The sequence below is a fragment of the Protopterus annectens genome, chromosome 6.part0, assembly GCF_019279795.1.
Source record: "Protopterus annectens isolate FY-2018-M chromosome 6.part0, PAN1.0, whole genome shotgun sequence".
Lineage (NCBI taxonomy): Eukaryota > Metazoa > Chordata > Ceratodontiformes > Protopteridae > Protopterus > Protopterus annectens.
Window position 1 is genome coordinate 1,563,610,311 of NC_056737.1, and position 23,255 is coordinate 1,563,633,565.

Consider the following 23,255-nt stretch of genomic DNA (forward strand, 5'->3'; position numbering starts at 1 on the left):
GTCTTGAGTAGTATTGTAGTAGTAATCTCTGGATCTGACCGACCGGCGCGAACAGCTTCTGCTTGAGCGCCGGCAAGAAAGACTGAGGAAAATGGCGTCGGCTGATGCCTTTATACCCGAAGACCAGCAGAGATGACGTCGGGTGGAGTGCGACATCAGCCGAAGCCGGACCCAGACTTTGGAATCCGGCTGACCGAAGGGCTGCCTGACGACAGGACAACCCATTTGTTATGACTGCAGATACATCCATGAAGGACATCAGTGAGCATGTGCAGTAGGATAGTGCTCTGAACTACATATTTTTCAAATAATTGAGGAGCAGAGCATCACAGAATGCCCACCTGCTGGACTTTACAGTGCATGCAGGCCAGAATTCACCTCCATCTGTATGTAAAAACTGCTACTGTAGCAAGCTAGGTACTTGCCATACCAGTTCACATATATGGAACTTGGCCACACAGAACTGTGAGAACTGAGTGGTTATATGATGGGCTCATCTGTTTTGGGCTACAACATGAGTAATTTACACAGAATGTTACTGAATCTCTTTACCTGCTCTTGGTGTAATAGGTCTACTACACAGCTACAGTGTTTACATACCACAATGTACTCTAAGAAGTACTCTGCCTTGGTATGATGGCATATTAGGGGAGTCAGAACACAGATTATTAGTATGACAGTGGTTGTCTGCAATGCTATTCCAATTCTTTTGGAATCTTGGGTCAAATATAATTTGTTTAATAGAAGAACTGACAATGGTCCACTGAAATACATATATATATGTGACTGCACCAAGAATATAAATAAAGTGTTGGTGATCCACCAGGAATGTAGGTGAACAAAAATATGTAAACAGCACACCAGATATCAGATACACGTTTTTATCACACCCTTTATTTAGGGTAAATCTTTCTCCCCCTCTCTCTCTTTTATATACATATATATATATATATATATATATATATATGTATGTGTGTGTATATATATGTGTGTGTGTGTGTGTGTGTGTATATACATATATATATATATATATATATATATATATATATATATATATATATATAGATATAGATATAGATATAGATATACAGATTAAATATAAATACATATTGTGCATATTATCTCTCTCTCTCTCTCTATATATATATATATATATATATATATATATATATATTTATTTACATATTATATATACCTATATATATATATATATATATATATATATATATATATATATATATATCTAGGTTCACTTTGTAATTTCAAAATACTGAAATCTCGAATTTCAGTATTTCTAAACCACAAAGCCGAAAACCCAACCCCAACTCACAAATTCAAAAACACACAACCGCGAAATTCAAAATCCCTCAATTACGCTACACATGTAGTACACACAAACATACACAAAACTCCCCCCACCCCCCCACTTATATATTCTAACTCCGAGATTGCACAAACAGAAACACAAACGAAACTCACACACATCTTACAGTCTCTCAAACACACACATAACAGTCACAACACACACTTACACACACACTAAACCCCTAACCAACATACTTACACACACAAACTTACCAAAATTAAACCCAAGCATCCAAATACCACACCACCGGAAGCAGAAATTTAAAATATCTGTGCTTCGCTATTTTGAATTTCGCACTTCTGCCTGTTTCAGAAATGTGAGTATGTCACTTTGTAAGTTTGAAATACTGAAATTCGAGATTTCAGTATTTCAAATTTACAAAGTGGACCCATACATATATATATAGATATATAGATATATATATATATATATATATATATATATATATATATATATATAGATAGATATAGTTATATAGATGCATACCACATATATGTCTGTATATGTGTGTTTCTGTGGGTGCATGTGTAAATGTTTATTTCATGTGATGCATTAGTAAAGACTATGGGCCCAACTTCAAAATACTTACTCCACTGAAAGTCTGCCCTAATTCCAAAAGACTTGGTTTTGGTGTAAGTGACTTACTTTAGTGTAAGGCCTACCTATAAACAGGCTAACATGGTGGCCAGATTCCAAAAGACCTGCTCTTATAGCAAGCGGCTTACTCTAAGTGCAAGTCTTGGAGTAAATGACTTACTCTAAGTGCAAGTCTTGGAGTAAGTGACTTACTCTAAGTGCAAGTCTTGGAGTAAGTGACTTAGTCTAAGTGCAAGTCTTGGAGTAAGTGACTTACTCTTAGATCAAGTCTTTTGGAATCTGGCCCATAGTTTGCATTTCTCTGCTCTCTTCTGTTTTATTTTACAGTTTTCTGTCATTTTTCAATAATTTTGGGGGATTTTATGGTGTTATTAGATGTGTACATAATATCTATCATTTTATTTTTGGTGATATATTTCATTTAAGTATCTGGTTAACTAGGATGACAGGGGTGATCCAACTGCAAAGTCCTTTTGCAAAGGAAGTTGAAATAGTAAAAAGCTCCATTACTGTAACTACAGCTCATAAGTAAAAAAACATTGTGATAAACACCTATAAATCTATCTGTAAGCAGTGTGAGAAAGATAGGTCAAGATATTTTGTTCATTTCACAAGTGACACACAAAACATGGCTTATCTAGTGGTCACTGAGTGTACACTCTTTGAGTATTCGGTGCCTGAGTTTAAGATGGCTAGGATGATCATTTGCCTTTGGTAACCACTTAGTGCAGCTTCTCTGTGTGTGCAGACATTGATTCTTCTGTTCTGGGAGATTTCAGCCTTCTTTTTGTTTATATGACTGCTGAGTTTATATATACAAATTATGGGGATGGCGCCTATCCCTCACATTGGGAGATGCAGATGGCAATCCTCCATACAGAAATACATACATTTTGAGTTTTTGCACTTGCGTGTTTTGGGCATTTGTGCTTGTTGATGTAGTTTGCCAACTTTGTGTCATTTGATGTTTCATAGTGGAACCAAATAATATTCAAAATGAACACTTTACAAAAGGTCTGAAACCTATAATGTTAAGTTAACACTGGTGTACTTTTGAATTGTTTTGATGAGATAGGACTTCTAGATTGGCAGCATACCTCTCAACCTCTTACAGCAAGAAATCTGAACAAAGACAAGAATAATGGTGGACAAAGGACCAAAAACAGGGGCAATTTTTAAATATTGCTCTTACAAATTTAGAAAGTTGACAGAATAACAGGTTTTGCTTTAGCATGAATTTTCTGAAAGCTATGCAGTTTGAAACTCAAATGGTTGTCATCATTTTCTGTTGTCACTCTTTAAAGACTTGCCAATAATTTGCCAGAAAGCCACAATTTTATGAAAAATGGACCAAAAATATGAAGCAAAAATTTGGACATTCTGCGAAAATCTGTATAGTTGAGAGGTATGATTGGCAGTCACTATCATTTGATTGAACAAGACTGCTTGACTGGCAGTCACTGAAATTAACGTACAGTATGTAGTTACAATCTAAGTGTGGAGCCTAGATGACATGAGCCATAAGGATTTATTTTTTTGTCAAAGGATTTGTAATAGGTTTATGACATAGAGTGAATCATATTCACAGGGTTATGTAGCATGAGGGGAGACGAGTGTTGGTGTAATAGTTAAGGCATTTGTCTCCTAGTCACAAAGTGCAGGGTTTGAGTCTCACCTTTATAAGGGAAATTGGCTATACTTAAAATAGACCACAGGGTCAGCTAGTCTATTACTTAACCTATGAACTATTTTATTACAAGGCTGTGCTGTTACAGTGACACAAAAACTCTGGGCACAGGTAAGGAAATTAACAAACGTTTGGAACTTCTGCAACTGCAGATCCATCTAGCCTAATAAATTACCCTTAATTATGGATTTAAACCATGGAACAGATAATATATGTACAGCTTGTACTGGGCTGACCATTTTATTGATTTTTTTTAACCTCAGCTGTAGTGGTGGTGCAGCGGTAGCTTTGTTGCCTCACAATAAGACGCTGTCCGGTTCGATTCTCAGCTAGAGCGTCTTCTGCATGGAGACATGCGTGAATGGGCCTACCTTCGTTGAAGGCTGTGCATCAGGGCTGGCAACTCGGCATGTAAAAATCTATCTGCCAATCATTAGCAGACCGGAGTTCCACTGTAGCAACCCCTAACCAGGAAAAGCCGAAAGACACAACAACAACATTTTGAGTTGGCAAGCATTTGCACAACATGGTTCTATAGAGTGGAGAATACCAATTTAACACAGCTCAGAGTAATTTGTAGATGCGTAGACAGATTCATGTTTGTTGCTTACTCTGTTCCAGCCCACCAAGTTTTTGTACAACAATGCATTGGCGGGCATGGTATTTCATATCTGTAGCAGATGCTGACACGTCTGTAATGTTTGAGGCAAAGAAGGTTAGTGACAGCTGTAAAGAGTACTGAATCATACAGAAGATGAGATTGGAGTACAATATGTGCTAGTCTATTACCTTTGGGTTTTCATAGGCATTGACTCTGTTAAGGCATGTATTTTATCTGGTTTGCCTTATTTATGGCATTTTAAACAAGAAAGTAACATTTCAGATGACAGTCTGTGATGGACTTATATATTTGAATGACTACAACAGTATTTGAATTTGTTGTTACAGTTGTAAAGAATTTGGCTCTGTGATGCCATGTTATCCTGGGTCTGAAATCATACCTGATTTTTGAAAGCTTTAAACATGGTTTTAATTTTTTTTTATAAGTAAATGAACTGTATCAGCAGTTCCATTTTCATTCGCAACTTAATAGCAATTAATAAATAAAAGATAGTAAAACAAATACAAAGCTCAGCATTGTGAATAACATCAGTAAATCAAGAGTATTAGTCTAGCTTACAGTATATTACAAACTGAAACATAATGAATTAACACCGTACACATTTTCACTTCAGAGCCATTTGGTGTAAAAAAAAAAATACAGGAGTTAGGAGACAGTGGTCAGATGAAAATTTATAGATTGGTCTAAACTAAGCATATGGAGTGACAGTCGGGTGTGCAAGGCTTTTATAGTAGTTTCCCTGACCCAGATCTGGGCAGTGTTCTAAAGTTAAGAAGCTTGCAGAGGATCCTGCACTTGTCAAGGCTGACCAGTTTATAAACTGTTGGGCAAATAAAGACTTTAAATTATAGAAAGATCCAAACTATAGAGTTACTGGGCTGCTGACATCCAGCTGGCCTTCTAATAAATTAACAGAGTTTATTTTTTGTCACTTATACTTGTTATGGTTTTTGCTGATGTTGTTGCAATGACAGGCAAAACATACATGATTATGATTTGAGATGCTTTTACTATACTCTCTGTAGCTTCTTTTGTAAGAAAGCTTACAATTCTGTTGTAAATGACAAGCATGGAGAGTGTTCTGCCAGTGCTCTAATGCACACAATTTGCATTAAGTTAGAGATAGATTTATTCAAACCCTGAGATACCTGCAAGTCTGTACCTATTTCAAAAAGGATCACCACCAGCACTGCTAAAGATGCAGTGATTGTTTAGTATATTGTAATACAAGAACAAGTTCCAAGTTAGTAGATCAATAACAATCCCAGTAAATATCCAAACATATCGATCACAGAGCAACAAGCTAAAATCATTTTCTTTTAATCACACAAGTAAAAATAAACCACACAAGTACAGAGTTCTTTCACAGAGTATATCTGCTTCTTCAGGTGATGATTTCCATAGACTTCTGTTGCTTGGCTTTATGCACATTTGTTAATTTAATAATTAAATAATCAATTAATTAATTAAGACCTATTAAAAACAATTATCTTTCCTTTCTCACATTTCATTTTAATAAGAACAAAAATATATAAATATATACCTACATATATATATATATATATATATATATATATATATATATATATATAAAACTTAAAAATATATAGAAATATGTACAAAAATATATGTAGAAATATATATATATATATATATATATATATATATATATATATATATATATATATATATTTTGTATGAAAAACGTTTATTCTTATTTAATACAATTACGTAAGTGATTCAATTCAGGTTTAAGTGAGAACACTTCATTAAGACCTGGGTGGGGGGTATATGCATTAAAGTACAATATCAATTTATTTTCCTTCCTCTCAGTAAAATTCTTAATATCCCCTCCATTTTGTGTTAAGACCACATTTTCTAAAATTAAAAATTTAAAGGTGTGTTGCTCATTAGTATTTGCTATATGATTATATAAAGAATTGGTAATAACCTTTCTCCTGATCTCTGATATGTGGCTACTTATAATTCTTTTTTAACATCTGGTTCGTTTTTCCTATGTAAAACGCTGAGCAAGATACACATCTTGCCATATAAATGAGATTACTTGTATTATAATTACCATATGCTCTAACATGAAATTCTAACTGTCTTGCAGAGTCTATAAAATTTTTATTTGTATATATATGAACTTACAAAAAACACATCTTCCACATCTATAATTGACTACATGTTTATTTTTTACAGTTGAGTTGCTACCATGTTGCTCCTTATAACATAATTTATTTTTTAGTGTATTACATTTTCTGTATACAAATGTTGGGCTAGCACCTATGTTATTAACCTCTGGTATAAGTGATAGTATGGGCCAATGTTTTTGTATGATATTCCTTATATTACTTATATTGTGATCATAACTGATAATATATTTACATTCATTATGCACAGTAGATTTCTTTACTGTTTTATTAGTTCGTCCTCTTCTTGAGAAGACTGGTGCATAGATGTTGTCTCTATTTTGTATAATATCTGTTTTTACTTGTAGTGTTTTTAGTTTACTATAGCCCCTTTGCTCAAATTCATTAGTTAGATTCTCTAGCTGTTTGCTGCTGATAGCATCAGAAGTATTTAGCCTGCTGACTCTGGCTGTCTGATTTTTCATGATGTTTGTGAAAATATATGGGGGTGCATGCTATCTGCTGCTAGATATGTATTATTTTTTTACTTCTTTTTTATATAGGGAAGTATCTATTTTCCCTTTTGAATCTTTCTCTGTATGGATGTCAAGAAAATTCATATTGCTATAGTGAACATGTTTTTTAAAGCTTACAAACGTAGTACTAGTTTGCAAATATTCTATATATTCATTTAATTCATTTAAATGACCATCCCAAATGAGAAACATAATAGATTTTTATTTATGTATTTGTTAGTTGAATCTAAAATCGTATCCATTTCCCATGTGCTCATATCTATGTTAGCATATGTATTCGCTACTAATGTCCCCATAGCAACTCCTAACATTTGTTAGTAATATCTATTTTGAAATAAAAACACATTATGCTCTAACACCAGCTGTTACAATTCACATATTAGATCCACTTTTAAATGCTGCAAGACAGCATGAGCTTGAGTATATTTTTTAATCATATCTATATCTACTATATTCGGGATACAGGTAAATAACGAATCCACATCCAGTGTGACTAAATAACATGTAGCTACTGAATTGGCATTATTCCATTCATAAAGTTCGTGTAAAACAGTTTTAGTCTATTGAGTATTTTAGTTTTGGACTTTGTGAGATTAACCAGTAGTTTCAACTTTGTCACCCACTAAGATTGTTTAACAGCTTACTGACAAATTTTCTGACAGTGCTTTATAGAAGACCAGATGACTATAAGATCTGGGTGTACTTTTGAAGAACAAAAGTTCACTGCTTCGAACTTCAAAAGTTCACCCACACTAACGTGAAAGTGCACTTTTACTAACCTGCCAGACCGAACGGGCTAGCAGTCACGGACCTTAGGGTTAGGGCACAGGTCATGGTAAGGGGATAGTCCTATTAGCTATCCTCTTACCCTAACCCTTGCCCTAACCCTAAGGTTTGTAACTACCACATGACAGTGGAAGACATTCCAAATTGTGCTATGTCCTCCACTGTGGTGCGATAATCACGGACCATAGGGTTAGGGCAGGGGTTAGTGTAAGGGGATAGTTAGTAGGGCTATCCCCTTACCTTGACCCGTGCCCTAACCCTAAGGTCCGTGACTATCGCACCACAGTGGAGGACATAGCCCATTTTTGAATGTCCTCCATTGTGGTGCTGTAGGTTCGGTCTAGTGAGCTTATGCGAAAGTGCGCTTTCATTAAAGTGCACTTTCGCTTAAGTGGGGATGTACTTTCTCATTTCTAAAAAGTGAATTTTCATTGTAGGAAAGTACACCCTTGTGATCTACATCTATAATGTTGTTGGCTTGTCATAAGCAACTGGTAAGTCACTTTATGATGAGGGTGAAGAGCCAGAGGCTAAATATCAGTCACTGGGTGCATCATATCTAACAGCATACTTTTGTGATAAGCAGTTACTCTGAAGGGTATGGTATGTAGTTAACTACCAAACCAATGTAATACAGAATCAACACAACACTATGATGTCAAGTCTGTAAGCGGTTTATCATGCTTACCTGTATCACAGGCTTTTATTGAGTCTAAGCCTTGCTCCTACAATTCTCTATTATCCATTGCCCTTAAATGCCAACAGTTATGTTCTGGTATTGTGGCTCTTCCAAAAGCCACATTGGTCACTACATAACAGGGAGTAAACATTGATATGGACTTTTAGTTGGCTATTACTACTTTTCTCTAATATTTTGTATTATGGGTAGACTGGCACATATGATTTTTCATTTTATTTCCATTCTTGCTTGGATCGTGGAACAACCTTTGTAATTTCCTAAAGCTAAGGAAAAAAATCCTGAGGTAAGAGATAAATTAATGTGCTAAAATTACCATGAAGGACCTCACAGCATTATCCACTCGCATTGGCTTGCCAAAACTAATTAATTCTGGTAGCCATATTTTAATGTTTGACACTTGGACTTCTTCAAAGTAAACGTGTATAGTAAAACCAAAAAAAGGGATTGATAAGAGGAGTTCTATAACACTGTCCATCATCAGTAAAAGCACTAACACATAAAATCATTTTACAACAAGACATTTTACTGTTCCAGACTAGTACTGACAGCTGCTAAAATGATTATCCAGTTTGCATGCCATCTGCTGAAATATTCTTTCCAGTCATAATTCACAAACTCTAAACTGACAGTAAAATAATACAATCATCATCTGGTGCTAGATCAGGCAGTTACATTTCATAATATTCTCATGTTCTGCACCTGTAATTTTTATTTTCATAAGCAACACTGCATTCATTACATAACTTGTAATAGAAGCAATGATAAAATACAGTAGCAGACTGTTTATGTTTCTAACTGCTTCTCCTAGGCAATCAATATTCCATAACATTCCTTCATATATTGCAAAACAGAACTGTGTCTCATTTTTATACTTGCAACATGCAGCTGTACTATAATGTTTTTTAGAACATTTCAGAGAAATGGAGTATATGTTCTGGCCTACCTTACTTTGGAATAAAAGCCCAAAATAATTCTACTACAAAAAATCTATTCTGAAACTTATGTTTTAGTGTTTCTCTGTCTAAAAGGGATATGGCATGACATGCTTTTCAATTAAATAGTTCTAAAACTGAAGTTATAAATGAAATGAGCAGCAGGATCCCCTGATCCCCCTATAGCCAATTTATTATATAAGCTACTTCAAGGTTGCACAGCCTAATGGAAGCTGACATTGTTGTACTTTTGAACTGTTTTGATGAAATGGGACTCATCGATTGGCAGTCACTACTATTTGATGGGACAAGACTGCTTGACTGGCAGTCACTGACCATAAAATGATAGTACAAAGAAAATCACTTACAATGCTTTTGAGATGACTTTCCCACAGTCTAGGCAGAATTATTCAGAGTATGAATTTGACCTGCCAAGTAGTCTGTTAACTCATTTACATTCTTAAGTGACCCTAAGGAATCTTCTACAATGACAATGAGGGAGCTGCTTATTTTAGTTCTTCACACCAAGATGCTGATCTCTCTGCAGAAACCCAGAGTTTCCCAAAACAGCTTCATGAACTTTGCCTTAGCTTTATTCATAGGTATTCTGCATTGGCTTCTACAGGATAGGATAGGATAGGGTAGTCCTCTCTGAATATGCTCTGTCTGCATTGTAGCCAAACTACTTTACATGATATGAATGCTTGCTGCATTTCAGTTGTTAAAGGGGGCTGGAATATACTTTGCCTGTTTTGTCTAGACTGGGTAAAATGTATTTTGTTGCAGTATCTCCCCCAGCAAACCCCAGTCAAGACTATAACTCAGTTAGTAAGAAAACAAATATGGCAAGATTAAAAAGTAAAGTAGGATTCTACCCCTGCAGCTGAAATGTAAGATATTTATGACTGAAATAAAATTACTGAGACAATACTTCATTTTCTCATTTTCCTAGAAATAACAATAATATAATAATAATACCCCAAGACAAAACCCATTAAATGACTAGTGAAAGTATCTGAGAACTCCTTCTCTAGCATAAAAGAGCCTTAAACAGTAAAGCAAAAATAAGGATATGTAAACTCCAAGGAAAATAACAAATGCCATTCAGTAATGTTACAGTAAATTTGATATATGCATGCAGTCATTAAAAAACGTAATGTGAATAAATAAAACAAACGTAGCAAGGGGAAAAAAAGTAAAGTTGTGTAAGTTCCACTTACCTATAAAAGTAGATGTTCGAAGTGTTCACTGCTGGCGTAGCCTACGGTTGTGTCTTTCCCAAGACACAGCAACCAACCAGCCTCCAAACACACTAGATCCCTCTCTCTGATCCATTCAGACTGCTGATTGGCCCTGAAGAGGCAAAATCAGCAATCAGAGTGGAATATCTAAAGTACTTTCTTGCCACCTCATGAGGAAGTAGCTAAGAAGCTCTACAAAACCGGCTGCTGGTACTTCAAAATTTTCTCTGACAAATATTTTTTTTTGGATTTATTGTTGTTATTTTACATATATATATATATATATATATATATATATATATATATATATATATATATATATATGTCTACTAAATTTCAAAGATTCAAAACATCAACTCTCTTATGGAAGTTTTAAAACTTTGACATTTAAATAAAAAAATAAAAACAAAAACATTTTTTTTTTACATTTTTGTAGAGGGTAAGCCCCCTGCACCACACACCCCCTGCTAATTAAATATAGCAACTCAGAGATTGTACCACAGCAAGGAAAATGATAAATATACCATTCTGTGCTGTACAATGATCTCCATTTAAACAGTTCAAAGTTTTAAAACTTTGACATTATGGTCTCAACCATAAGAAAGTTGATGTTTTGAAATTTAGAAATTTAGAAGTAGACCCATATATATATATATATATATATATATATATATATATATATATATGTGTGTGTGTGTGTGTGTGTGTGCGTGTGTGTGTGCGTGTGTGTGTGTGTGTGTAAATGGTTAGCTAGATATCTATCTGTCTATATGTAAATTAATAGAACATCTGAGAGATCCCATTGGAACTCCCTTGCATACAGAGGATATGTTACATGCATATACTGCAGCATTAGGAATGAGACCGCATTTATACAATGATGTGGTAAAGATAAGCCTCATGCAGGGAGCAGTTGCTTGTTTGGTGTGTTTGGTATCTGCCACACTACTTATTATAGATCTCCTCTTTACAGAAAAGGATGTTTTTTCTGCTTTAGTAATATGCCAGATTTAGTTTCTGAAAAATGTTATAGATGACACAGCCAAAACCATCAAGGTTTATTCATTCATTTGCAAATTTGCAAAAAAAAAATACAGTAAATAGAAGCACAGATTTACATACACAGAATAATTCTTCCACTAACTTAACCATCAAGGTTTAGTCATTCATTTGCAAATTTGCAAAAACGACAGTAAATAGAAGCACCGATTTACATAAACACAATAATTCTTCCACAAACTTAAATGTTTTAACAAATAGTAGTCTTTTTATACATCAGTAGAAAAACTGGTTGCAGTGATCAAAGAATTATTTATAATACAAAAAAACTATTGTGCTGCGGTAGCATTGTCACCTCACAGTAAGACCTTGTCCTGTTCGATTCTTAGCTAAAGTGTCTTCTGTGTGGAGACATGCGTGAATGGGCGAACCTTCGTTGAAGGTTGTGCGTCAGGGCTGGCAACTTGGTACGTAAAAATCTACTGCCAATCAATAGCAGACAGGAGTTCCACTGTGGCAACCCCTAACCGGGAAAAGCCAAAAGATACAACTTTGCATTATGTACCTTACAGGTCTGAGAGCAACAAGACCAAGTGAAAGACCACTAAGAGGATAGCAAGATTGCTAATGTAAGCATTTGCTTCATAGTGGGATAGAAGGTATCCAATCATATGCTTCATAATTCATGTGATTGGTGTGTGTGTGTGTGTGTGTGTGTGTGTGTGTGTGTGTGTGTGTGTGTGTGTGTGTGTGTGTGTGTGTGTGTGCATTAGTATTTAAATGTGTGTGTGTTTGTTTCTGTATGCATAGGGAGTGGTTTTGCTAATGTGATGTGTTGCATGTGGAGGAGAACACTCCTAGCAGGGTCAGGTCTAATAGCACAGTACAAAATGAAGAGACATGCTAATGAGCTGCTAATGTGGTATTTTTCAGTGTGGCTTATCATGTCTAAATCAGAATTTGTCTCAGTTATAGTAACTCACCAACCTCATTGGGTAATTAGGGCAGGCAGCAAGAAATTCTCTGAATCCCAGGGCATATGAGAAAAGTAAATGGACATCTGCTACTGATAAATGTTCGTTTAATGAATGCGTGAAGGTGAGAAAATTAGGAACAACAACATTTGCATAATGTTGCATATAGTAATACTACATTTGCAATCACATTAAACTATACTGTTATGGAAATGCATTGTAATAGTATCTTCAGAATGGTTAAAACAATTAAATGAAATAAAAATATAGTTTATAGTTTTGATTCTGAAGTATAATAGAACAACTGTATCATAAAAACAGCAATATTTCTTTCTAAGCTTTGACACCCATGTCTCCTGTTGATCTTACTTTTATTGGACGTTGCAAAAATAACTACAGTAGTTTCCTTCAATAAAATTCAGATCCATGACATAATCGTTTAAATATACATTGTATTAAAATTCTGCCAGAAATGTTTCACTACAGCCATTTCAGTTAATTAGTTTATGGAAAATCATTACCTCTGTAAGACAGGTGAAACTTTCTCACAAACTTGCAGCTTCTTTCAATTTCTGCACAGGATTTTAAATATTTTTCCACTGCATGGAAAACATCTGGAGAAGTCATGTTAGACAAAAATGTGAACATATTCCTCACCAAAATGCTGCCAGGACTCCCATGACTGTAAAGAAACATGTAACATTTTTACAATTTCCTTATCTATGTAATAATGTATGTATAGACTTGATAGTGTTATTTCTTGCTTCACTTACCTGTGGTTTGTTACAACTGACTCAATATAGCCATTTAGTGAAGAAAGAGATGCATTCAGCTGTAAAGAAATACATATCTGGTAAAAAGACGAATACAACCTGTATATTTTTCTTATGCTGTAGTTCAATTTTAGATCTCAACATTCTCTTAGAGCATAAAAAACACTTTTACCAGCCAGGAAATAAGAAAAAAATGCTGTTTGGAAATATAGATCAAATGTCCATGTAGTTTCATATATTCAGACTGAACTGTGTCACAAAAATGTACTTTCTTCATTATAGTGACAATAATATTGCGTGTGGGAGAAATGGAGGAAATGAAAGTTAAAACTCCACATTAGCAGATTTATTTCATTCTACAGTATGGTTTAAGGTGGGTGTGAGGATAGGCAGATGGAAAATGTTTCAAGACTGGGATTACAGAGGAATAAAGTACATTATGCAGGGACAGATGATCAGTAAGTAGTTGGGGAGATGAAGGGACATTACTAGTGTTAATGAAGAAATGGAAGGCAGAAAATAACATAAGAAGTTAGGCAGAAAATCTAAAGTAATTAAAAAAATGAGGTCCTTTTGGTTTAATAAGATTGCAACAGAAATGAATATTGAGAATGCATGCATACTCAAAATGGAACAGAAGGAAATAGAAAGTTCTGAGATAGAAGGAAGCCAACTCTACAGATCAAACTATATAAAGTTATGTTGCAGAAAAAAATGGTAAATGGCATATAATTGTAGACAAATATTCTAATTAAATACACAGATGAGAAAAATGCAAACTTGATCTGGTAATACTGTTTAGTGAGAGTAGGGAAATTATTTATTTATTTATCTGTCTATCTATCTATCTATTTGACATTTGTTAACCAGTTATGTCCAACTGAGCATGAGCCCATTCTCAGTGAAGGCCGAGGGAGAAAAGCTCCATACAGAACAATAACCACAACATTATAAAGCAATAAGTACAGAAAAGTATAAAATACAAGGCAATACTCAAGTACAGAGGTAATTTTAGATACCAAATAAAATCTCAAAAACAATACATAAAGTAAATAATTCAGCAGGCAGCGAGGCAAATGAAACAGGAATTCAGTGATTCATCTATTAATGCACATAAGAGCATGTAGAGGTTCTAGACTGTTTTTTTAAATATTTTGCTGGAACATAAGTGAAGTATACCAACACAGAAAGGGAGGAGGGTGGAAGTCCAGAAGTGTTGGCTAATGGAATTCTGCATATGGACAGACCAGAGCAAAAATGGCCACCAGGACCTTGAGGGATTGTATCTAGAGTGCTAATTATGTTTTCAAAGCTGCTGGTGGGTCCACTAACAGAAGTTCTTAACAATAACAGGTTACTGAATACTGGTGTGGAATTAGAGGACTGGAACTTACAATAAACAAAAGAAGGTTTAGGAGTGATCCTGAGATTTACAGATAATATTTAGAAATGTTTGTGAGTTACATGATGGAAATTATTCTGAAGGAAAAGACTGATTTTGAAGGGGACAATTATCTACTGAATTAGAACAGCATGGATTTAGAGGAAAGAGATACTGTCATATTAACCTAAGTAAACCTATGCCTGGGTTACACTGGAACTCAATAATAGTTCTTTGGAAGACCATGTGATTTTTGGATTTTAAGAAAACAGCTGACAAGGCTCCTCATATGAGGCTACTAAGGAAAACAGTTTGGGAAGGTAATCGGAAGGCTAACATGGATGGTTAAGTCATTGGTGGGAAGGAAAAAGGGTGGTGAGGATATGTGGCTTCTCAAGGGGGAGAGAGGTGGCTAGTAGGGTAACGCAGCAATCGGTGTTGGAGCAGTTATTATTTTAATGGGTTGTTTTGAACCTACAGTTGGGCATAAAGGCAATTGTAATTGTGGCGACAAAGGTGGAAAGAACAGGAAAGCTTCAAAACATAACTTATTAGTGAAAAGATAGCAACTGGGGTATAACCTGCATAACTGCAAGATGATGCACTTTGGATTTAATAACCTGTTGAAGATGTACTGTGTATCACTGGATCACATGTTAATCATTAGAGAAAAGGATCTAGGGTCAATTCTAATAGGATGTTGGGGTATATTCTGAGAAGTGTGAGCTCTCGAGAAAGGGATGTTATATTGCCTTTGTTTCAAGCATTGGTTCAGTCTCAGTGGTTGAACTGTGTGCAGTTAAAAGAAAGAGATGCAACAGCATTAGACAGAGTGCAGAGAAAATCATCTAGGGAGATAAACAGTTATCAAGGAGGATGTATTAAAACAGCTTGAGAAGTTGTCTCTCTGACTGTGTGACTAGAACAGGCAGGAAGGGAATTTTCTGAGTATTTAAATTATTAAAATATGTCTACAGGGGTAATACTAAACAAGAAACATAGTAGAGGAACGCATAAATTACAAATAGTGGGATCAAATTTCAACTTTGGTATGAGAAAATTCTATTTCGTGATAAAGATAGTGGATGAATGTTTGGGGTTGCTGGAATGGGTGATGGTGACAAAAATATCGGGCTGACATTTTAAGCTATGTGAGATAGCTGAAAAGAAGGGCTGTAAAGAGGTGGAGGCATTATCAGCATGTAAGATTCATGTAGAGCAGACCAGACAGTCTGTGTGTATATGTTTGCTAAAAGCTTTAACAAAACTAAAATGTAATGGTACAATGTTAATGTTGCTGCACTACAACCCCTGCTCAGTTCCTATAAGGGACGACTGGCCTCCACATGCCTATAAAGGTCTTCACTTGGATTTCTGGTTTCTTCCCACATGCTATAGACATGCCAGAAGGTGAATCTATCTGGTAAAATATTCATAGATGTGTGTGTGTGTGTGTGTGTGTGTGTGTGTGTGTGTGTGTGTGTGTGTGTGTGTGTGTGTGTGTGTGCGTGCGTGCGTGTGTGCGTGTGTGTGTGTGTGTGTCCGTGTGTGTGTGTGTGTGTGTGTGTGTTTGATGTGCACACAGCTGCTTATCACATCATACAACAGCTTGAAATCCCTTCCAGCAGTGATTCTCTGCCTTACTCTCTCTATTTGCCAGCACAGTCTTTATGGCACCGCAACCCTAACAGCATAACCAAGATATAAAAAAAGAGTGACTGAATAAATGATTAAAAACTCTCAATAGCTAGCACATGAACAATCTTCAGAAGGTGCCATGCAATATAAACTCCTTAAGGTATAAGAACATGCAAATTAGCAAAGGATGCTTTTATCATGGTGTTTCACTGTGACACTATTATTCTCCATATTCTTTGAAATGGTCATGTTGGTTTCTAGCACATCAGACACATGAGGTTAGAGCTTTCTGGGTTGCAGTGAATAACAGCTTGTTAACTCTTTGTCACAATTAGTGACCTGTCACAGTATATTTTAGAATGTATTGCAGTGACTGCTACAGTAACAGTAACAGTAAACTCAGTAAACTCAGTATATCATAGCACTGATGTTCTGCCTAATTCTTACTGCATTGCTTGTATTTTCTTACAGATTTTTCAGATTATTTGCAAAGTTTTTGTTAAAGCCTAAAACTGCTGTATCTTCTCTTCTATTCCACAGGGTACGTGCTCTTGAAAACATCAGAAATTAAAACAATAACTGAGATTTTATTGATACTAAACTTTGCCTGCTATAGAGGAACAAATTTAGTGTACACCTATTCACAAGCTTGAGTTACTGTTGTTTAGCCAAGACTCTGTAAAAGCAGTAATAATAGTGACCACTAGATAAAGAGCTTAGCATATCAACTGTCACAAATGTAGCCACAAAGAGCATAGAACATGGCAGATTACCACCTGAACATGAGAGGCTGTATAAAGTCTACCATCAGACAGAGTTGCCTGCACTCAGGCAGCATTTCACAATCTTTCAGTATGTCTTAAATATGCAGCAGCTTTTTGTCTCACAATATTTGGTCTAATGGTAAAGACTAAAGGTATTTCATAGGATATACAAGTTCCAGTTGGTGCTTCAGTATAAAAGAATCTTTTAGGGTTATGTATTTGTACTTCCCTAACCCAGCATGACTGGAAGCGTGGATGCATCTGCCCTAGTGTGTGTGCGTGTGTGTGTGTGTGTGTGTGTGTGTGTGTGTGTGTGTGTGTGTGTGTGTGTGTGTGTGTGTGTGTGTGGGGGGGGGGCAGTGAAGGGGACACGATCACAACAGAAGTCTTCATTGCAGATCAGTGTCCTGATGATCAGGGCAGTCATCCTAAAACTATAAGCTCTATATGACTCCCCTTGTCAGCCTGTGAATACCACTGACCCCAACTGTACAGTATTGGTTTGGTACATAATACCACTGACTCCAACTGTATGATATTGGTTTAGTGCATAATACCACTGACTTCAACTGTACAGTATTTGTTTGGTACATAATACCACTGACTCCACCTGTACAGTATTGGTTTGGTACATAATACCACTGACTCCAACTGTATAATATTGGTTTGGTACATAATACCACTGACTCCAACTGTATGATATTGGTTTGGTACATAATAGGTTCATATGTTCATAGGTAGGTACTAGGCTATCTGCTCAAGGGCATTTATAAGCCTAGTCAGAGTGTGTCAGCTTTCGCTGCCCCATTGATTAATTAACTGATCCTCCGTCAAGCAGAGCCAATGAAATGATCCCAGGGGTGTATTTTCTGTTACCCATCCACTCGTCAAGGATTCTCTTGAAGAGTGTTAGTGAGGGGCTCTGCCTAATGTAGTCTGGAATTTTGTTCCAAAGCATAGGGAGTCTCTGTGACAGGAATCTATCTCTCCAGCATGTTCTATTTATTGTTGTGGCGAGGTATAGCTCACTAGAGCGTGTGGCTCACACTGACTTGGATTTCTTTAGTTGGAGCATGTCCATCAATTCTGAGTTGGACATGGCTTTGTAAGTCAGGCAGAGATCACCTCTGACTAAGCGATATGCCACAGAGTACAGCCGGAGTTTTTTTCAGTCAGGCTGCATAGGACATATGTTTGAGGCCAGTAATCCTCTTGGTGAGGTACTTTTGTGGTCTTTCCAGCTGTTGGAAGTGTCTTGTGAGGTACATCCCAAATGGGGCATTGTACTCTATGATGGGTCTAATGAGTGACATGTAGAGGGGCACTATAACCTCTTTATTTCTAGATGACAACCCTTTAGTAATTAGATGGGCCACATAGAAGGATTTCCTAACTACTTTGGCAATATGATTGTCAAATGGAGATTACTATCTACCTGGGTCCCCAGATCTCTTATTACCTCTTCAGTATTAAGGGGGCTGCCACCTATGTGGTAATTCGTGGGTGTTTTGTTTTTCCCAAATGGGATGACTATGTATTTTTTGGCATTTAGCTTGAGGCCATGACTTTGACACCAGGTGTCCATCCCGTCTCAGTAAGGCCCTTTTGGAGGATGTCCGTGTCAGCTGGAGAGTCAATTATGGCTCCCAGTTTGCAGTCATCAGCAAACTTGGTTAGCCGTAGTCCTCCTGCCTGTACTTCTGAGAAGTATATGCCGAACAGTAGGGGTCCCAGGACTGAGCCTTGCGGGACACCACTTGTGACTGGTTTAGAGTCGGACCTGGAGCCTTCTATTCTTACCGTGTGAGTTCTATCTGTAAGCCAGTTGGCAACCTATCTCGTGACGTAGGGGTTTATGTTCAGGCTGGTGAGTTTTTCTGTAATACCCGAGTGGGGAATGGTGTTGAAAGCCTTGGCGAGGTCAAGGTAGGCTGTGTGAACCACCTTTCCCTTGTCTATGGCCTTGGTGACTGTCTCAAAGAAGTCAACCAGGTTTAGTAGGCATGATCTGCCCTTAACAAAGCAGAACTTGGTTGGTTCAAGTGTTTGGAGGTTCCCAGTGTCTTTGATAATGAGTTCCATGATGATGCGCTCCATAGCCTTGCAGAACAGGCTAGTCAGGCTTATAGGGTGATAGCTACCAGGGTCAGTTGTGGCACCTCCTTTGTGGAGAGGAATAACAGTTGCTGTGAACCATTCTATGGGCACGTAGCTTGTGGAGAGGCTGAGGTTGAACAGTGTGTTTCGGTGGGCAGTTAGTTTGTTCTGTAGTTCGTGCAAGACGCAGCCTGGGACACCATCTGGTCCCATTGATGCTGTGTTTTTGGCTTTTGAAAGGGCTATTTTCACCTGTGCGTCTATTTTTGGGACACTACACTTTTCCGGTATTGTTGTGGGCCCTTTTGGAGGTGAGAGAGGGGTGAAGTTTGCAGTGAATCTATCTGCCAGGATGTTGGCAATATCAGTAGGTCCAGTATATTTTGTGCTATTTTGCACTAGTTCAGTGCATATCTGCGAGTTGCCACATAGATTCTTAACATAGCTAAAGAAGGCTTTGTGGTTATCTTTCGAATCCTTGGCTATTTTTCTTTCAAAGTTAGCCTTGAATGATTTCATGAGGGACCTTACTTTCTTACTGATACTGATCAGGGATGTCTTTCCTTCTTGGGATTTGCTTTTTTCTGAACTAGTTTCCTCCTTCTATTGTATAGCCTGTTTATGGCAGGGGTCCACCAAACTGGCTTCCTTTTCTTAGAGGAATGAGTTATGGTTTTGCTAGGGATAGCAGAATCCATGCATCCTTGTAGGTGCTCATAGAGTGGATTTGTAAAGGTTTCTACATCTTGGGCAGCATTATCCTTTAGCGTGGGGGCTGTGAAACTTACCACCTCTGTCTTAAGTAAGGTGAAGTTTGCCTTAGAAAAGTTTTTTACTGTGGTTTCCTTAGTTAGGGGTGGTGGTGGGGTGTGGACATCCAGAATGATTAGTCTATGGTCTGATCTAACCAGTGACGGGTTGACCTCAGGTGTGGAACAACTGTCGCCCATGTTGGTGATAACCAGGTCCAATATATTTTCACCTCTGGTAGGGGAGTTTACCAGCTGATCCAGGGCATTTGAGTTGATGAATTCCAGGAAGCGCTGGGCCTGGGAGTTTGTACTTGAGTAGTTTTCCCAGTGAATGGTAGGGTAATTGAAATCACCCAATATCAGGGTGTTCGGTAGGACCTTCATGTTTTCCAGTGTCTCCAGAAAGGTGGAGTGGTGGTCCTGGGTCATGGAGGGTGATCTGTAGCAAGCCACAATTTGCATTGCAGATTTGCCTGATGTTAGTTGCACATGGATGATCTCAGAGGTATCATGCTACACCACTGACCTGGAGGTATAGGTATCCTTGATGAATATGGATACACCCCCCTCCGTTTGTGTTTCTGTCTATGTTCTGTGGCCGAAACGTGTGGTATGAGTTGTAGCCCAGTAGTGCTGGGGTGCTCTCTGGAGCTTTGAACCAGGTTTCAGTTGCTGCACAGATGTCAATGTTCTCCATACTGAGGAGTGCTTTGAGCATGTGTATTTTGAGATTTAAACTCCTGGCGTTGAGTAGCATAATCCTCAGTTTTTTCTTAATTGTGCTGTTTACAGAGGTGGGTTTGACTTTTGAGCCTTGCCTAAAAAAGGCACTATGGGGGCAGCAAGAGCCCTGGCCATTATTCGAAAGCCTAGGAGTGACAGGTGCAAGCTGTCTCTTGCGAAGCAATGCGGCTTGTCGAGCATGTCGTCCCAGGCTGACAGACACTGGATCCCCTTTGAATGACACCAGAAGCTTAGCCAATTGTTGAAATTGATCATTTTTTTCTTTATACTGCGGTATCATTCTTGGTGAGGGCAAGATGCTACTCAGAGTCAGAGTCATACCAGCCTGGGCTACATGATCAGAGAGCTCTTCCATGTCTCTTTTCATGTAGTCCAGGGAGGTACGTCTCAGGTCATTCACACCAACATGAACAATGACAGAGTCATAGTTGTACTTGTTCTGGAGTGACCTGAGTGCTTGTGTTATGTGACGAATTCTGGCTCGCGACAGGCAGCTAACAGTACACTTCTGCTTGTCCAGCCTAGTGAGTGGGATGTCAGTGTGCCTGACTATAGAGTCACCTATTACTAGTGTGTTAGGTATGTTATTTCGCCTTAAGGGCTGTAATTGTGCTGGAGTCATAATATCACTGACTCCAACTGTACAGTATTGGTTTGATACATAATACCACTGACTCCAACTGTACATTATTGGTTTGGTACATAATACGACTGACTCCAACTGTATGATATTGGTTTAGTACATAATACCACTGAATCCAACTGTACAGTATTGGTTTGGATACATAATATCACTGACTCCAACTGTACAGTATTGGTTTGGTACATAATACCACTGACTCCAACTGTACAGTATTGGTTTGGTACATAATACCACTGACTCCAACTGTATGATATTGGTTTAGTACATAATACCACTGACTCCAACTGTATGATATTGGTTTAGTACATAATACCACTGAGTCCAACTGTACAGTATTGGTTTGGTACATACCACTGACTCCAACTGTACAGTATTGGTTTGCTACATAATACCACTGACTCCAACTGTACAGTATTGGATTGGTACATAATACCACTGACTCCAACTGTACATTATTGGTTTGGTACATAATACCACTGACTCCAACTGTACAGTATTGGATTGGTACATAATACCACTGACTCCAACTGTACAGTATTGGATTGGTACATAATACCACTGACTCCAACTGTACAGTATTGGTTTGCTACATAATACCACTGACTCCAACTGTACAGTATTGGTTTGGTACATAATACCACTGACTCCAGCTGTACAGTATTGGTTTGGTACATAATACCACTGACTCCAACTGTACAGTATTGGTTTGCTACATAATACCACTGACTCCAACTGTACAGTATTGGTTTGGTACATAATACCACTGACTCCAACTGTACAGTATTGGTTTGGTACATAATACCACTGACTCCAGCTGTACAGTATTGGTTTGGTACATAATACCAATGACTCCAACTGTACAGTATTGGTTTGGTACATAATACCAATGACTCCAACTGTACAGTATTGGTTTGCTACATAATACCACTGACTCCAGCTGTACAGTATTGGTTTGGTACATAATACCACTGACTCTAACTGTATGATATTGGTTTGGTACATAATACCACTGACTCCAACTGTACAGTATTGGTTTGCTACATAATACCACTGACTCCAGCTGTACAGTATTGGTTTGGTACATAATACCACTGACTCCAACTGTACAGTATTGGTTTGGTACATAATACCACTGACTCCAACTGTATGATATTGGTTTTGGTACATAATACCACTGACTCCAACTGTACAGTATTGGTTTGCTACATAATACCACTGACTCCAGCTGTACAGTATTGGTTTGGTACATAATACCAATGACTCCAACTGTACAGTATTGGTTTGGTACATAATACCACTGACTCCAACTGTACAGTATTGGTTTGCTACATAATACCACTGACTCCAACTGTACAATATTGGTTTGGTACATAATACCACTGACTCCAACTGTATGATATTGGTTTTGGTACATAATACCACTGACTCCAACTGTACGCTATTGGTTTGGTACATAATACCACTGACTCCAACTGTATGATATTGGTTTTGGTACATAATACCACTGACTCCAACTGTATGCTATTGGTTTGGTACATAATACCACTGACTCCAACTGTACGCTATTGGTTTGGTACACAAGTAAAAAGGTAAAATGCACTCCTACTCTCTCAGTTAGAAGGCAATAAGGTTAAAGGAACGGGTCTTGTTTATGCATTATTTTCTCTCTTTGCTGCACTGCATACCCCTGGAGAGGCCATCTCACAAGAAGACAAGCTCAGTCTCTTGAGCAGTACTTCACTCAGTTAACAGTGAACACATCTTCCATCACTTGGCAAGGTTTTGCTGTGACTTGTTTTCTTTTCTAACCAACAACAAGTGTAGTACCCAGTTTCTCCTCATTTTTCACAGGGACAGATAAACTGGAATGCTGTGGCTCAGCAATGGC

The 23,255-nt window shown here is 37.3% G+C and overlaps 1 protein-coding gene across 1 annotated transcript in view; it reads right to left on the reverse strand.

Annotated features, from left to right (window-relative positions):
- The window catches only part of HEG1 (heart development protein with EGF like domains 1), a 556,295-nt gene that overhangs the window by 95,934 nt on the left and 437,106 nt on the right, over positions 1–23,255 (reverse strand). The window contains exons 6-7 of the mRNA XM_044075011.1: positions 13,349–13,407; positions 13,097–13,257 (exon numbers count right to left, since the gene is read on the reverse strand). Of these exons, the coding sequence (XP_043930946.1) occupies positions 13,097–13,257; positions 13,349–13,407 (220 nt within the window). The remainder of the gene's footprint in view (positions 1–13,096; positions 13,258–13,348; positions 13,408–23,255) is intronic.